We start from the raw sequence: 19,190 nt of genomic DNA, 5'->3' as shown, positions 1-19,190 counted from the left end.
CCTGAAGACACAGCTATTTTGCATTTGAATTAGTGTCTCCTGTCTGGGATGATTCCTCTCACAGATAAGGAACTCCTTTTATTTGGTAGTTTGCAGGAGATTAAGCTGTCAAAACGAGATCAGAGTACATACAGCATATATTTTGTCCTAATTCTAGCCAGGATGGAACATGTGAAGGTACCATCAGATTTTCTCTGAATATCTTAAAATTGTTGTGCCACTACTGAAACTTATCGATAGAAGATAATTATGTGATCACAATAAAGGGGAATCACAAAAACCCTGTTGTTTTCCATGTTCTCAGCAATGTCCCCAGATTATGGGGAGGGATATCGGGGCAGGTGCGTAAAGCTCAGGACATGGGCATCCTGACACAGATGGCGCAGTGTCATCACACCCTGCACCGTCTGCTCCAGTACGCTGATATACCGAGAGAAGAGGAGGTCGGCGTGTATTGAGGGAAGGTGAGTACAATTTTATTACTTTAAGTGTGTATAGATGTATTACTGGGCAGGGGTGTGTATATATATTACTGGACAGGGGTGGGTCTGTATACATGTTCCTGTGCATCAGCTCTGGCTTTTGACCCCCACCCCACCCTGGGACACAAACTTGTCACTCTCACCATATCACCCCCCCCCCCCTTCACCACCAACTGCAGCAGCAGAATCTCCATGTTGCACAACTGGGTGCAACAGAGTGCCAGAACCTGGCAGCCAAGAGCACCAGTAACGGCTTCATTGGAGCATCTAAAATGCAAAAAAAAAAAAAACAGAGCCTTACCGCAAGTCAGGAGGAACGCTGTACCATAGCTCCAGTGGTAACCAGCACTTAAGCACCAGTACTTGGCAAAAGTGGAGCTATGAGCAGTATCTCTTCTGCCTAACTAATAGCAACAGCAGCACACCACTGTTTTACCACAACACCGTTAGGGGCGCACTGACACCCCTACTGTGCATCTCTGTCTAGCCCTTGTCTATTTGTTATTGTGAATGGTGTATTTTTTTAAAATAATTATTACCCCATATGTAATGTAATGTGGTCATGTTAACCCATATTGTACTGTATAGCTCTATGTCTTGTAACTACGTTAGTATGCAACCAAGGAACTTGCAACAAGTAAGAACACATCCCTCGGAGTGTATTTATTTAAACTGTAACATTAAACATATCTCTTACTATGTGTAACAGTTGCCAGAACACTAGGTACAAAATAATTTCCCTCAAGGGGATCAATAAAGTACTTTTATATTATATTGTTTTCCTGGGGAGGGGGGGCTGTATATAGATATATTACTGGGGGGGGAATCTGTGTATAGATGTATTACTGGGGGTGCGGAGGCTGTATATAGATGTGTTACTGGGAAAAAGCGGCTGTATATAGATGTATTACTGGGGGGGAGACAGTGGATAGTGAACAGGAGGATGTGTATGTATGCTACATTCAGTGGGGACCTCCACCAGATTTCGCACCCAGGTGCCCCCGCCAACCTTAATTCGGCCCTGCCCATTAGACACTAAAATGAACACAGTAATCACAGCCACATGCAACCTACAATGATCTCTGTGGTCATTGCTTGTGATCTCCTATCTTTTAACCAATAAATCAGCATGGCAGAGCTCTTTTGTGGCTGTGTCATGGTTGTATTATGTTGGATTTCATAAAGAAACCATAGGACTAGGGCAACTTTTTTTGTGGTCAAGATCACATGGTTACATTGACATTAAAGGGAACCTGTCACCAGGAGACCCATTTTTAGCAGTCCCCCAGTCCCCACAGAGCATAGTACATACACTGCCAAAGTGTTTTTGTATAAAAAATAGGTTTTACAGAAAAAAAGATATGTTATATTGTACCTTTCATTAGCATCTGCTGTGTGACTAGGCAGTTGCCAATTGGGAGGGGCTGGAAAGGAGCAGTCCCCCCCCACCCTTGGGAAACATGTGACCTTTTCAAATATTTGAATAACTCCCCACACTCGGGATTGGCTATAGAGGAGCAGGGGGCGTCGCTAAGCCCAGTGATGTGTTTTCATATATTTGAAAAGGTCACATAGAGTAGCTGTTTCCCAAGGGTGGGGGGAACTGTTCCTTTCCAGCCACTCCCAGTGGGCAACTGCCTAGTCAAACAGCACATGCTAATGAAAGGTACAATATAACATATCTTTTTTTCTGTAAAACCAATTTTTAATACAAAAACACTTTGGCAGTGTATGTACTATGCTCTGTGGGGACTGGGGAAGCGCTAAAAATGGGTCTCCTGGTGACAGGTTCCCTTTAAAATTATTGATTTGATTTGTTTATTAATCGATCTTGCAACTCCTTTTTAGATATTACTAGAAAGTCCTCACGTAAAGGTTTAAAGAAAAACAAAAACATGTTACCTGTAAAACAGAAGGGAATTGTGGCATTTTATCTAACTTATAGTGTGTTTTCTGGATCCGTGATATTTTTTTAATAATGCAACATGAGCTAGTTATGCCATTGTTTTCAGACATTTCCCAAAATCTTTTCTATGAAATGGGTGACTGTAAAAATAAAATTAATCGCCCTAAAAGTTTTTACAAAGAGTATGGATGTACGTTTTTTACGGCTGGAGCCACACGTGCCGATTTGTCTGCGTTTCTATGGAAACGCCTGCGATCGGGAACGAGCTGCCGTTGTTTTGTGTTAATTTAATGCAAAACACCGGTGGCTCGTTCCCGATCGCAGGCGTTTCCATAGAAATGCCAATGCGATCAGGCCGCGGCCCACACCGGCGGGTGCAGCTGTGCCCCGGTGGGTGCAGACAAAACGGCACGTGTGGCACCAGCCTAAGACTCACCAAAAGTGGAAACAATGGCATAAATATGCACTGCTTGAAATGCATTCCACATTTCAGAAGTATATTTTCCTGAAAGTTCCATGGCTATACCATGTGAATGCACATCTGCAGGAATTGCTGCACTTATCCTTCGCCAAAAAAACCAACAGAAGCACTGGACAGTGAAAATAAACACTGTTTCTAGAATGGGTGGCACATGGCTGCACCTCTAAATGCAATACTTTGTAATGAATCAGGTCCCATTGCTGTTATTTTAACAGACTGTGCCACTAGTCCATTAAAATGTAGAGCATTTCTTAGAACTATTTTTCATGGATCACTTATAGTTTATAATGACACAATATGCTGCCACAAGTGGCTTACTCACAAGTCTGCTATGTGTCTCCTACCTGAGGCCAAGTTCACATGGTGGGTTTACAATGTGTTAACATAGTATTTAGTGTAAATGTCATGTAAACATGATGTAAACGCAATGTGAACGCAACAAATGAACGCGGCCTCACGGTGCGGGTGTTTATTGTGTTGGAGATGTGAGGAGAAAGTGCAGGTGTCGAATCGACCTCACTGATGGTTACGTTTTTTTGTACTGCAATCCGTGCCTGATGAAAGGACCAAAATGACTGTATGCTCTGGATTGTATCACTGTCAGAAATTGCTGTTTTTTTTCTAATTAAATGAACATAAGCATTTAGAAAAAGCAACATCGGAGTGCAGAATCTTTCAATATGTTACCTGAGTGACTAGAGTACTGAGAACCACTCATTGGTGTATTTCTACAAACTAGAGAAATGAGAATAGATTTGTATTTCTCCTGTTTTCTATCTCTTCCTCAGATCAGTGTTTCCATTATTTCTGTCCTCCAATCACCCATAATTAGTATGATAAGCATCTGTCCTTGTCCAGAGACAGGGGAGAGAAAACACTCTGGTACATCAGCTGGCAACAGCATGAAACACTTAGGCAGCCTAAATCCAACTGCAGACAAATCAACTGTTATGGCTATAATCTCAAAAAGGTCATTTATGTTCAGACATTTCTATTGTTATGTCTGATCAGTGGACCAATATTATAGCCTCCACTCCAACTCTTATAGGAAGTAACAGAAAATTTTCTGAAAGGCAGAAATGTAATGCTCTATGAAACAAAGATCCACCCTGGGTAAAATACACCATTCAGCTGCTGCATGTGACTGAAACCCAACAACCCAGTGTCAGGCCGGACCCCAGATCTTACACCAGTGGTTTACAGTAACCCCAGATATTCCACATACTCAGTCATATTCCACATCTCAGTCATGATATGGGGAGATTATCAAACAGCAGTTCTATTTTTCTATACTGTAAATGCAGTGAATAGCTAAGATGACATCCAGATGCAGTGATTAGCCTGCTCTGTAGTACCATTTCCCCAAGACCCCATTTTCTCAGCCATGCTGCAGGGCCTCAAACACCTGAGGGCCGCTGCTGTGTGGTCAGGTATACCTTGTACACAAATCTAAGAGGGCCTAAGTTCAAGGCTTAAGCCTGTCAGGAGCTTACTGGCAGCACTCCTGTAACAGTCCCTTCTGGGAATATTTTTAAAATTAGATTTTTTTAAGGAAGGAGTCCACAGATATGTAAGATTTGCACGTGCACCGTGCCTGGAAAGTGTCCCTGGTTTATCATGCTTGATTTTGATGATAGATTTCCTTTTAAACACATTTGGCTTTAAAAGTGGTTAGTTTTTCTGTATGCATCCCACCTGTAACCCTGCCTTCAAAAACTTTCTGACACCATCTCTTCTGACTTTTTGTGCATAATTTTGGCAACAATTTGGCCAGTTTGTGAAATCTCAGAAAATCCTTCCAGCCAGGGAGTCTTTAATTTATTTTTATTTTGTCGGTTAGATAGTATACAATGTTTTTCAGGAGACATGCAGAATTTTGAAAAATTTGTTGCAAATTCCATGTCAATGTCAAAATGTCTGACATTTAAAAAATGCAACACCAAAACTGCATCCAGCAATAAATCGTCCCACAAGTGTCTTCTATTAATAAGTATTGAACCTGGGAGGATTTCGCTTAGATGGTCCAAGGATAAAGAAAGTGAAAAAGATAAGGAAGAAGACAAAAAGGACCTTGGCTTAATATGTTTAAGTAAAAGAGAAGTAAAGGTTGTAACAGATTGTGTTCACACTTATGGCTAGGTGATATAGGCTTTGTATCAGATGTGATTGTTGTAATGGCAGCCAGCATACTCTTCTTCATTATCCTCATACACCAGGGTTTGAGGGATAGTGTGGATATAAGATTATTGACCCTGTAAACGAAGAAGAGGTTTAAGGCCACTCAGGATGAATTGATGACAGATATAATAAAACACTGTATTATATTGGAGGCTACACATCTCAAGCCCAGTATGCAGGCCTTTGCAAACGTCCAGTAAAATTCTGTGTTTTATTAGAAACACTGTCCTCTGATATTGATTCATTCTGAGCGCCAGAAAACCTCAGTCATCTTCACTGGGTCTAAAGCCTTCATTCTCATCGTAAATGTATAGCATAGGGTTTGTTTTTTGCGGTGCTCTGTATAGAACAGTTCAGCCCGCTGTTCTTTCCGAAATGAACTTATATTAATACATAATGAGCAGATACAAGAAAAAGGCGAATCACAGGTTTATGCTCTTGTTAACTTTTAGTCTGGGAGTTCATACTACTGTATACATTAGGATAAGTTTACAAACACAGGGACACTTAGCCTTGGCCATCTCAGTACAACCTGCTCATAAAAGAAAGCAATGATGTATCATATCAAATGAGGCTTGTATTGCGGGGTAATGTACTACATAAACAGAGGGATGGTCCAACCTGCAGTGATCCTGATTACTCCTGACTGGTTGATGTTGACCTTATATTCTTTCAGCAGATGAAAGAATTGTTAATTACCCCCCCCCCCCTTCTTTTACCCAACAGCAAGCAGTAGAAGACACACAGACATCCCTTAATCTGTTTACTTTAAATTACCCAGCAGGACTCGCCCACCCTTCTTGTATAATAGTCCTTCCAAACATCTCCTAAAGAATCAACCTTATGAGATCGAGCAGCAGTGCACCAAACTTATTTCTTTTCTCTTTCTTCCCCCTACTTCATTCCCTCCTCTTGGACTCTGCCTGCTCCTCCCATTACATTCACTGCCTGCTTGTCTGCTGCTTCACAAGCCACCACTTACACTTTGCTAGGGAAAGAGTAAAGACACATCTGAAACCTCTAGGAAAAGAAAACCACAGGATCCGTCCACTTTCTTGGCCATCCTTGGGCAGAATATAATCTTCTCCAGCCATGACTGGCTTCAGCTGATGTGCACTGGGTTTTCTAAGGACTTCTACAGATGCTCTGGTTTATTTAATGCTCATGTATTAATGAACTCCTCTTTGGACCGAATTGCAGGTGCTAAAAGTTGTAGCCTTCAGATCCAGGGGAAATGAATGTACTTTTAGGGAACAAGACTGGGTCGGCACTCCTCTGCGGATACTTATTGTTAAGGTCTATCTTGGCTGACTTTACATTGGACAATGAAGTCCACTCCAGCTTCATCCAAAGGAGGTTAAGGAGTCAGGAGCGTCGCGAGATGCAAAGAGAAATCCTGTCTATTTTGGGTCTTCCTCATAGACCGCGTCCACATTTGTATGGCAAACAGAACTCTGCACCCATGTTCATGCTGGATCTATACAATGCAATGACTGTTGAGGAAGAGGAGGCTGAAGGTTACTCTTATCCATACAAGCCCATCTTCACCACACAGGGTCCACCACTTGCTATTCAACAGGACAGTAACTTCCTAAATGATGCTGACATGGTCATGAGTTTTGTCAACTTGGGTGAGTAGTAAGAGGATCCCTGTCCATGTGTATTTTGATATATTTCTAACAAATGAGGAGTTAACAGCATACTGTTGATATTTCATGTATAGTGAACATATAGTCTTTAACTTTGGGCAGACAATGATTCCATTGGTACCTCTCCCCATGGAGGCGCTCACCATCTTATTTCCCTATCTTGGATCACTTATGCCAATGGGCATGGGTCTATTTGCCACATTCCTACTGAAATTATACTGGTTTTCTATATAAAGGCCACTGGTTGTTAAAGGGATATACACTGCAACTAAATTGGTTGACTATGCAGTCTGTAGAAATGTAGAATATCATCCAGTTATTAACAAACAAGTACATTTGTGTTTGTTCCAACAAGTAGTTATAGTTTTATATGACTCCTACTGCTGGGTATATGACCCCTTCTGGACCAGTTGGAAGGAAATACAATGAAACTTAGCAAATTCAGAAGTTTAGCAAAAAACAGCAGGGGTACAGACATTTGAAAGGATAGACATAACCAGACATATGGGTATGCTCTGCCAGTCTGTATAGAAACCAGGACAGTTATTTGAAGTGTTAACCATTAAACCACTGTTCGGCTAATGACTAAAGCAAGATCATGAATGTGTTGCTCAAAAATGAGATTGTTAGCTCTTCTGCTTCATCTGGTGCCTCTCCCATCATTCCACGCTCTGCTTGTGGAAGGGAGGAGGATTGTGGAATCTTATCTGGAACACACTTCCAAGACATAAAGTTTTCAGGTGCATGTGTCTTCTCGAAAATGCACCGTCCCAGCAGCTTCTTGGGATTTTACATGATACGACAGGTTTTCGGCGTTCGCTTTGAAGTAGCAATTATTGTACAGGATAAGAGAGGAGAGCAGGAAGCTCTGAGTTCAAAGCACAGCCCTCAGTGATTCACTCTGCAACACTAAGCGCAAATGGACACACAGACCTATTAGGCAACATAATAACATCCTTCATGCTGCTTGCCAGACTCAATGCTTGCTGGAAAAGCGCAGTGTGCTGCTTGAAAGTAACCAAAAAGCAACTTACATGCATTCTTTTCCTGCCCAATGAACAGCATAATGGATACTCCTTACCTACTGCAAGTTTAACTCAAATTATATTTTAGACATGTGTTTGTTTTTTTTCATTCTTGTAGTTTATATATTAATTATTGTAACAGTTATAATGGAAGAGATCAATGTACCACAAAGGGGTGTAAATGTGCCTTTCGAGGTTCTTACCCCAGACATATGTCATATAAATGAATGATCATTAGAGCCAAGGAGGTGTTTGCATTTTCTTATGTTCATCCGCCTGATAATAGGAGCGATAGGGTTCGCTTGCACAGATAATTGCTGAGTTTGTGCCCCTTTAAAATATTCTAATTTTGCCTTTCAAACTTTTGGACTTTTAGTGTTTCGTTTTGAGATGTCCACAAATTACACTTCTCTGGTGATGTCACTTGTCCACAACCTGTCTCTGGCGATGAGTCACATTTATGTTTACCTTGTAAGAAAATATAGGAGTTAACATGACGACATTACAGAGATGTGAGTCACGTTGGAAATATTGTATAATAGTAAAAAAAAAAAATTCAGAATTGTTTCTAGTGATAATAGATTAAAGGAAATCTACAGAAAAAAAACATTATTTTGTTCAGAAATTTGAATGATGAACAACCATCAGATGTTGGCTCTCCAAAGTCCATGAACGGCAATTCTTCCTATGCAGTGTGATATAGTCTACGTTATAGTTTCTAATAAAAAAAAAGGAATATGTCTCTTTCCCTGCTTATCCAGACTCCTGCTTGGTGAATTTGTTTTGTGATAGAACTAGAGTCTACACTATTGGTGCTCTGTCGTATGTAAGAACACCAGCACCAGCCTGCTTGTTCCCATATATCTATTGGAATCAAATATCTTTTAATCTTGGATTATGGAACTAGAGCAATTACCTGGTAGGTCATTGCTGTTTTCTTGTTTTTATCCTTGTGTTATGCGGCGTATGTGATCACCTAACCCTATATTTTTACTACAACTATTTACAGCCACCTCTGCTGAAAGACTACACATGACTCATTGCTGAGATCTCATCCCTTCATGTATCTCAGATGCAGGCTCGGACTGGCCCGCCGGAGCACCGGTGAATCCTCCGGTGGGCCCCGGTACCTCTGCTGCAGCAGAGGCCTCCATCCCCATCGGAGGCCCCTGCCAGTGACAGAATTGGTACTCGATGCGGCCATAAGCGGCCGCTTGAGTCCAATTGCTGCTGTTACACAGCGGTCTGCCATTGACCCTGTGCGTGCGACGCGGCCGGGAACTTTCCCCAGCGCGCGTCGCACTGTGACCCCTGATGCGCGGCAGCGTGATGATGCAGTCGCGCTGCCGCGCGTCTTGTTCAGTGTACAGTCCAAGCGGAGCGGGAAGAAGAGAGACAGAGGACGCGGGAGCGCTGCTATAGGTAAGTGAGTTTTATTATTTTTTTAACTAGTCACAGTCCGGAACAAAAATAAATATTATGGGGCTTTTCAAAATGTGCCAATATGTGGGGCCTTTATATGATGACTAAAAATTACAAGAGGGGCGCTACTAAACTAAATATATGATAAGGATGGCAGGACTGTATATATACTAGTAAAGGGTCAGAAGAAGACTATATGAAATGAGGGGGGTCGTTACAGGGCGATATATACTAAGGGGGGCACTACAGTACTATAAATTTTAAGGGGAACCATTGCAGGATTGTTTATATTAAGGAGGAATATATATATATATATATAATAGTCCATATATAAAGGATAGCAGTAGTAGTGCTGTGCCCATATCTACAGGATAGGAGTAGTAGTACTGAGCTGTGCCCATATATACAGGATAGGAGTAGTAGTACTGAGCTGTGCCCATATCTACAGGATAGAAGTAGTAGTACTGAGCTGTGCCCATATATACAGGATAGGAGTAGTAGTACTGTGCTGTGCCCATATATACAGGATAGGAGTAGTAGTACTGTGCTGTGCCCATATATACAGGATAGGAGTAGTAGTACTGAGCTGTGCCCATATATACAGGATAGGAGTAGTAGTACTGAGCTGTGCCCATGTATACAGGATAGGAGTAGTAGTACTGTGCTGTGCCCATATATACAGGATAGGACTAGTAGTACTGAGCTGTGCCCATATATACAGGATAGGAGTAGTAGTACTGTGCTGTGCCCATATATACAGGATAGGAGTAGTTGTACTGTGCCGTACCCATATATACAGGATAGGAGTAGTAGTACTGTGCCGTGCCCATATATACAGGATAGGAGTAGTAGTACTGTGCTGTGCCCATATATACAGGATAGGAGTAGTAGTACTGTGCTGTGCCTATATATACAGGATAGGAGTAGTAGTACTGTGCTGTGCCCATATATACAGGATAGGAGTAGTAGTACTGTGCTGTGCCCATATATACAGGATAGGAGTAGTAGTACTGTGCTGTGTCCATATATACAGGATAGGAGTAGTAGTACTGTGCTGTATCCATATATACAGGATAGGAGTAGTAGTACTGTGCTGTGTCCATATATACAGGATAGGAGTAGTAGTAGTGTACTGTACCGATATTAACAGGATAGGAGTAGTAGTATTGTGTTGATCTCATATATACAGGATAGGAGTAGTAGTACTGTGCTGGTCTCATATATACAGGATAGGAGCAGTAGTACTGTGCTGGTCTCATATATACAGGATAGGAGTAGTAGTACTGTGCTGGTCTCATATATACAGGATAGGAGTAGTAGTAGTACTGTGCCCATATGTGCAGGATAGGAATAGTAGTATGTATAATATATACAGGCTAGGAGAATTACAATTAGTATAGGAGTATTACAATTATTGAAATATTTCAAGAAGAACACAATAGAAGAAGAATAACTAAGGAGGGCATTATATAAAACATAATAAGTAGGAGCCCTATAAGACTGTATAAATGATTAATTGGAAATGATATATTATGTCATTATTTATGGAAGTGATGTCCAATTTAATTTATTAGGTGTACAGTATTATTTACTCAAGGGCTATAGTGTGTATTGTAATATACTGTAAGTTGCAATGTAATATTTGATTTATAGAGAGGGGGCAGTATGGTTTTGTTATGGGGGTATATTTGATATTTGTGGGGGGCACCAAGTGGTCAGTTGTGTTGTGATGGGTAAATATCATTTAGGAGCACAGTTGTTATTCAGGTGACTTTATATTGTAGTGACTGTGATACTTTTAGTTGCACAGTGTGGAGATGTACCATACGGAGCTAAAGATATCTGAAGTTAAGTAAAAAAAGGGAGAAGTTGTCCTGCAGTTCAGTACCCAAAGAAGATGTGTGACATGTGAGGTACTGAATCCCACTTCTTAGTCTAATGACTGTAATTACTGATTAAATATCTAGACTATTTCCTTAGTGTCAGTGCCTATCCTTCTTTATGTGGTGCAGCGAGGATACAGGAAAGATGAAGGGTTATTCTTATTGGTAAGTTAGTGCTGAGCACTGACGATTACATCCCTAATATTTATGCCTTGGCCACTGTTAACTCCTGTGAAATATGGAATATTTCCAGGTAGCAGTATGGTGGGCCCTCAGGATAAATTTCTCTGGTGGGCCCCAGGCACCCCAGTCCGACCCTGCTCAGATGTAAAATGTGACTACATTTTTCCATGTAACTCGCTGTCAGAGCAGTTGGTAAATTTCTTAAGGGACGTGGCAATGAATTGATTAAACTAAAGTCCGGATGATGGTGGCACGACTTAATGCTATTAACTTAATTCGCTCTGTCCAAATATATGGACACCCACACTGATCGGAGCTTCTTCATTCTATTTTTAATGGAATTTTTGCCGGAATGACCGGCCCGAACACTAAGCAATGGAAATGAACATAGAAATTCACAAGTAGCATCTGGTGTCTAAAGCTACAATTACATTTTGTCAGGTTATTCACATCTCATTTAATATAGTTACTTATGCAGAAGATAAAAGGTCAGATTCAACATATAATATTTTTTGAGGAGAATAAAATAAAGAACAGGACATACAATGTATTGCCATGTGTTGTTGTACGATTGTGTAGAAGGGAAAACCATGTAAAACCATGTGTATTATACTTTAGAGTATATAGCGATCACCATTCTGCTAGTAGAGCCCCTTTGCACATAGATAACTGAGGGGGCCCCACCAAATGTGGGCGATTCGGCGGTTGCATGACTGCACGAATCACCAAAAGTGTATTTGGCTTCGGGCTCCCCGAATCGAATCTCGTCGATCAGTCTAATGCATAGCGAGGGAACAGTAAGTTCCCTTCTCTGCCATAGGCGATCGGATGTAAATAAAGCTGGCGGTGCAGCATGTGACATCACCTATGACTTTATATAGTTATTGTGGGGGGATTGTATATATTTATTATGGGCCAGGTATATAGTTGTTATAAGGGGACTGCATGTAGTTAGATATTATAGGAAGGCTGTGTATACTGTAGTTATTAGATGGGGTGTATAGTTATTATAGGGGTCTGTATATAGTTATTATAGGGGACTGTATACTGTATAGTTATAGGGGGACTGTATCTAGTTATAATAGGGGGACTGTACATAGTTATTATAGGGGGTCTATATAGTTATAGGGGGACTGTATAAAGTTATTATGGGGAGGCTGTATATAGTTATTATAGGGAACTGTATATAGTTATTATAGGGAGGCTGTATATAGTTATTATAGGGAACTGTATATAGTTATTATGGGGAGGCTGTATATATTTATTATAGGGGGTTTATATAGTTTTTATAGGGGGCTGTATATAGTTATTATAGAGGGCTGCATATAATTATTATAGGGGGCTGTATATAGTTAATTCCGTGGCACTATATGTAGGTTATGTTCAGGGGCTATCCATAGTGATTACTGGGGGGCTGTATATATTGATTGCTGGGAAGCTGTTTATACTTATTACTGGGGGAGTTGTATACAGTGATTACTGGAGGCTGTATATAGTGATTGCTGGAGGGCTGTATATAGTCATTGCTGGGGAAACTATATAGTGATTGCTGGGGAAACTGTATATAGTGATTGCTGGGGGAACTGTATATAGTGGTTGCTGGGGGAGCTGTATACAGTGATTGCTGGGGGAGCTGTATATAGCGGTTACTTGGCCGAGCTGTATATAGCGGTTACTGGGCCGAGCTGTATATAGTGGTTGCTGGGGGAGCTGTATATAACGGTTGTTGGGGGAGCTGTATGTAGTCGTTGCTAGGAACTGTATATAGTGATGTCTGTGGGCTGTAAATAGTGAATACTGGGCTCTGTACATAGTGATTAGTTATTGATAGGGAGCAGTATTTAGCAATTGCTTTTCCCTGTCTGGACTACATTCAATGGGGGCCCCCGCCATATTTTGCACCCACGGGCCCCACCAACCATAATCCGGCCCTGTCGCCATATTTTGCACCCACGGGCCCCACCAACCATAATCCGGCCCTGTCTACAGCTGTACTCAATAGTTTGCTAAAAGAGCCACTGTGCACATTACTGAGATTACAGTTTATACCATACAGCTCCGCACACTATTCTGTTGGTAGAACCCGTGCATATAGATGATTAATCAGATAGCCATATGGACATTCTGGAAATCTATGCCTTAAAAAATTACCAGTTGATCATTGTTGCTTTACCTGAGCAGCACACGCTCCAAGCTGTAGTCAGACCAGTAGTGTCACTGAGCTGTAAATCTTTCTGGATCCCTTTGCAGTAATTGGCTCCATCTCACTGGAGTGGTGTATCTGGTGTAACATGAGGATATTTTTGTACATAATTATATGTATTGTGCAGAGAACTAACAAACTGGTGACAGAGATACAGCAGCATTACAACAGTGCAAATAAAAAAAAATGTTTACAATGTTCAAAATTTATGTAGGTAATAAGTGCAAGCTGCAGTCTGGGGAAGATGCAAAGGATATTTACACTTTGATTCCATGATTTATGTCCCTAATGTTTCTAAAAAGAATTGCTCTTAAAGGGTTATCCAAGATTAGTTACTGTTTGGCTGAGTGATCTTGTGTCTCTTGATTCCTTAAAGGAAACCTACCACCATGGATCTACCTATTAAGGTAGATCCGGTGGCAGGTTCCTCTACTGTAGAGTAGTATAGCCCTTTTGTAGGTCTAATTCTTTCGTGGCCCAGAACTTTTATAAATTTTAATTCCTCCAATATGCAAATTTCCTAAAGAGGCTACTGGGGTGTGGAGTAGCTGGAGTTGAGGCAACATGGTGTGGTACTCCACGCCCCAGTAGCCTCTGCGTTTCGCCTACCAGTCCATCTTCAGCACGCAGCTACGAGGAGCTGCGCACACTCATCTGCAAAGCTGGTCTCTGTGCATGTGCAGAATACAGGCCGGCGGCTGCGCAGTCTTAGCTCTGAAGACGGAGCTACTGCGCATGCGCAGAACCCAGCTTTGCAGAGGCGTGCGCGCAGCTCCTCGTAGCTGCGTGTTGAAGATATGTAGGCGGGTGTCCTACATATCTCCTTCCTGCCCCACGTAGGTTCAGGTTGCCAGTATCCAGTGGCATAACAAGGCTACAATCAGCCAACTGCAAAAATTAGGTTCAGTGCCCCATATACCTAAACCCTCACCACCATTATCAAAACGCACAACACACATATATTGTGTATACGCTACACAGAAATATATACACCTGTATCATTTATACTCTACATATATTTATACCCACTATTTATACAAAACACTCAAATATAGAAACACATACATATACTGTATGCATCCATTCCTATATATCAGTGATGGCAAACCTTTGAGATCATGAGTGCCCAAACTTCAAACAGAAGCCACCTTTTTATGGCAAAGTGCAAGCACAGCAATTTAGGCAGTAATTTATTGCTGAGGACACCAACGCAGTTGAAATGACGAGGGCAAATTCTCTACAGGGTCCCTGTGTACAGGAAGAATCATTGGGTCAGCATTCTTTGTGCCCTGTATGGTGAGCTCCATTCTGGGGTGATGTCCTGGGTGCCCACCGAGAAAGGTCCGCAATATATGATATCTATATATCTATAATATATCACACACATAAGTAGATTAATATACATAAGTAAATTAATATACTGCAGGCATACATACTGTATATAGCAGCTGTTAAAATACAGCACACAGAAATAAATAGTGGGAAAATGAATGTGCTGTCATCAGGCAGAAATAGAAATCGCTTACTGTATAAATGCTCCCTTTTCCTGGTCTCGGTTCCGGTGGACTCCTTGCACATGACATAACAGGGCTGCATTAATTAAGTTCTTACCTGTCCTTCACCTGTCTACCCATGGTGTCACAACCAACCCCTTTCTTCCCCACAACCCCACATCTTCGTTGGAAGTTTAGGCCACAGCAGCCAACATCGATTTAAAACATAAATTAACAATATAAAATGACACTAAAGTATCATAAACAGTGCAGATATCATAATAATAATAGTAATAATATTTTGGATAGATGGCTCTCGGGGCTGCAAAGGTCAAGGCAAGCGCTCATCAAAAATTGTGTAAGCTCGAATATTACTGCCACCCGTCACCACTGCCTCAACGGTACCGCTGAGTGGCTGTTTCACTCTCCTGGGCTCCCAAGGACACCACCCTGCAAGAGCCCCCACCCGTTAAGAGCATGATCAAGTAAAAATCCTATCAACTCTGAGGTGTGTCTGCCTCCTTTGACTGAACCTTGCAACAAACAGTTTTACACCAACCCCGAGGACCCTCTACCTGCAACGGCTATCGTGACAAAATCAGTCAAGACCAAACTCATGCAACTACCTATAAAGCCCACATAAAAGGAGGGAGGGAGGGACTCTCTTGTTCTGTGGCTGCTCACTATTGCCTGCTTTTCCCGCTCCCAGGCTTTAATAGTTAATACATCATTTCCCCCAGCTCTGTGTCACTACAACCCTGAAAATATTTTATATAATCTAATTTTCTGAAGAATTGTGCTGTTCCTGGATAAAAAAGGTGCCAACCGTTTTATAATGAGCAAGTAGTTATGGCAGTCTACCATCAGTAAATCAGTAGCATACTCTCCCCTTTAATCAGTATGTTGTTCAGCCCCTCTATATACACTGAAGGACATCTACCATCACGATTAAGGATTGTAAACCAAGAGCACTAACATACCGGTGTGTGCACCCTGTGGCATTATCTGCTCTTATTTTAACTTTTTATTCTCTTTATTACAAAAAAGAATTTTAAAATCATGCAAATGAGCCTGAGGGGCTCCGGGCTCCATAGGTTCTTAGGTTTTACTGAAGCCTGGAGCACCTCAGGCTCATTTGCATAATTTTTAAAGCCTTTTATTCTTACAAACAAGGGCACAAGAAGCTTAAAGTGGATTCCAACAAAGAGGTGGCACGGCAGTATGTCAGTGTGCTTGGTTTACAATCCTTCATCCTTGTGGTAGAGTTCCTTTAACCCCTTCCTGACGGGTGGGCGTGCATGGAGAGGGCTCACGGGCTGAGCCCTCTCCATAGTTGGTAAGTCTTTGCTGCATATCGCAGCAAAGACTTACCGGCAACACCCGCAATCGGTACTAGGTGTTATCCCGTTGATTTGTTGGCGGGTTTAAAAAGGTGATTTCATCTGGAAGCGGTATATGGTTGCCATCACAGCTTTGGGTCTTCCGAAGACTGTCTCGTTTTAACCCATTCATTACAATGTGTGATTTGCACATTTTAATGAATGAGGTGGAAAATCCCCAAATACTGCCAAACTGTAGTGTGGCAGTAAATGGTAGGATCGATCAGACAACTTAAGGTTAAAGTACCCTAGTGGATCTGAAGAATAGTAAAAAAGAAATAATAAAAAAATAAAATAAATAAAAAATAATTTAAAGAAAACTAAATTCAAATCACCTCCCTTTCCGTTGAACTCATATAAATATAAATAAACAGTAATAATAAAGACATTAGGTATTGCCGCGTCCGAAAATGCCTGATCTATTAAAATATAATAACAGTTTTTCACTGAGTTTAACCCCGTGATGGAAAATATCCCCTAAGTTGAAGATGCCACTTTTTTTTCATTTTGAAAAATATAAAAAAATCAATAAAAAGTGATCAGAGGGTCATACAGTCCTCAAAATGGTAGCATTGAAAACGTAATTAAAAAGTTGCACAAAATGACACCACTAACATACATTGATGTATGAAAAAGTTATTAGCACCAGAAGATGGCAAAATAAAAAAAAAATTGTACAGGAGGTTTTAATTTTTGTACATGTATGAAAACATTATAAAACCGGTACAAAGTTGTTATCTCCGTGATTGCATAGACCCAAAGAATAAAGTAGACATGTCATTTGGGGCGCACAGTGAAAGCTGTAAAATCCAAGCTTACAAGAAAACTATGCAAATGCACTTTTTCACCATTTGCACTGCATTCAGAATTTTTTTCCTGCTTCCCAGTACACGGCATGGAATATTAAATACCATCATTATGAAGTGCAATTTGTTACGCAGAAAACAAGCCATCACACAGCTCTGTATGTGTAAAAATAAAAAGGTTATAGATTTTTGAAGGTGGGGAGTGAAAAATGGAAATGAAAAAACAAAAAGGGCCAGGTTGTTAAGGGGTTAATATAGAAAAGAGCAGCTCCACTTATTTATTGACCACCTGCCTCCTCTATTAGTAAAGCACAGCAGCCCCCCATCATTTAATACAGTTTTTGCAGCCCCCTCCATTAACACATTGACATGTAACACAGTGGGGGTCATTTACCAAGGGCCCGAACCGCATTTTTTCGTCGGGTTTCCCGAAAATTACCGGTTTGCGGCGAATTGCCCCAGGCTTTTGGCGCACGAGAGCGGATTGGCGCATCGGTGCCAGCATGCACGCAACGGAAATCGGGGTGTGGCCGTCGGAATACCCGACGGATTCAGAAAAACCGCCGTTTTTAAAAAAAAAAATGTGTCGCTCGACATGCAATTACCTGCACCCAGAATAGCTTGGTGAACTCCAGCGAACTCCGACGGACTTCAGCGCAGCAGCGACACCTGTTGGACATCGGGCACACTATTTTATGCGGTAAGGTACGAAGTACGCGGTGATGGCACAGTGATATCATCACGCTAACGCATCTTTGAGAATGCGCTTCTCTCACAATCAATCAATTGTATGTGCCTCTTAAAGACACATAATACCGTTGATTTTTTTTCTATGAATCATGAATCCTCATTCTGCAGATGTGGGCCCCTTCTTCCCTGGGCCCGCAGGGGGTGCAACTTTGATTGTCCTGCCCCTTTGTGTGTTCTTATATGTTCTCCAAAAATTACTAAAATGTCATCATTTGCTTTTGTCCTGTATATATATATATATATATATATATATATATATATATACAGAGAGTACAGCTGAACTAATTCAACCCATATGTTGATACTAATAGTTGCTGTACATGAGGCCCCCTAGTGGACATTGACAGCACAGACTTTATCAGGTGGGATCATGCCAGCATCCATGGTGCCAATTAGCTAGCCCTGTTATCATTTTGCAGAGAACATTTTTTATATCCCCAGAGCCCTAAGGTTTTCCAAGCTCGGTAAACATGCCCTGGTGTTGATTAAAATAATCAGTCTAGTTTATGGACTTCAGCAAAACACAATAAAAGAAGAAAGTATGGAATAATAAGAGCAGAAAGCTTGGATTTGTTTAAAGTAGACAACCACCTGGACTTATAGTAGAATTCTGCTTAATCCAGATAGAACACTGGCTAAAACAATGTTCTTAGCATGGTTTGCTGTATCTAAGCCTTGTGTGCAGAATACAGTCATGTGCATAGTGTGCTATTTCTAAGTATACTTGGGGACATTTACTAAGGACTATGCACCAGTTTTCTGTCGATTCTTTCTAGTGCAATCTGCTTGCACATGAATTTAAGAAGAGTCCTCGCCACATACGTGTCGCACGAGACGCATTTGAGTTTGGGCTGCCCTATTCCCGACACAATTTATGCACTGAAGTGCAATTTATGCGTTCCAGTGTTCAGTCGGACTGCCGCCACATTTAACATGCAAAGTCCGACAGAAATGTGTTGCACACCCCATGTTAAAGGTGCACCAAATTAAAGTGGTGCACTCTGTGGGAGCAGTGCAGAGGGCGCCAGATTAGTGAAGAACGGGTGCTACAATTCATGAATCTGGTGCTTCCTGTACACTACATAGGCAAACTGCACAGGTGTAGTAAATGTGCTCCATTATGTGTAATGTGACCTATTAACATGGCATGGTGTATCTAAGCCTTGTGGGCATGGTGTACAGTCATAGGCATGGTGTGTTATATCTATCTAAGTTTATTATGTTAAATACGACTTTCTGAACATCTGAGCTATCTATATACTGAGTGGGCACATGAAGGGTCCTGTCAAAAGAGTCTAGTGTGTCATGGCTTAAAAAAGTTTTGGGCAAAAAATAAATTGTTCATACAAT

At 41.2% G+C, this 19,190-nt stretch overlaps 1 protein-coding gene across 1 annotated transcript in view; it reads left to right on the top strand.

Annotated features, from left to right (window-relative positions):
* The first annotated feature begins 5,945 nt into the window (after window positions 1-5,945).
* The window catches only part of BMP7 (bone morphogenetic protein 7), a 53,808-nt gene continuing 40,563 nt past the window's right edge, over window positions 5,946-19,190 (top strand). The window contains exon 1 of the mRNA XM_072110696.1: window positions 5,946-6,678. Within this exon, the coding sequence (XP_071966797.1) occupies window positions 6,282-6,678 (397 nt within the window). The 5' untranslated portion in view covers window positions 5,946-6,281. The remainder of the gene's footprint in view (window positions 6,679-19,190) is intronic.

Source organism: Engystomops pustulosus, chromosome 6 (genome assembly GCF_040894005.1).
Source record: "Engystomops pustulosus chromosome 6, aEngPut4.maternal, whole genome shotgun sequence".
Classification (NCBI taxonomy): Eukaryota; Metazoa; Chordata; class Amphibia; order Anura; family Leptodactylidae; genus Engystomops; species Engystomops pustulosus.
The sequence above is the reverse complement of the archived record's forward strand: the minus strand, read 5'-3'. Positions and strand labels throughout refer to the sequence as shown.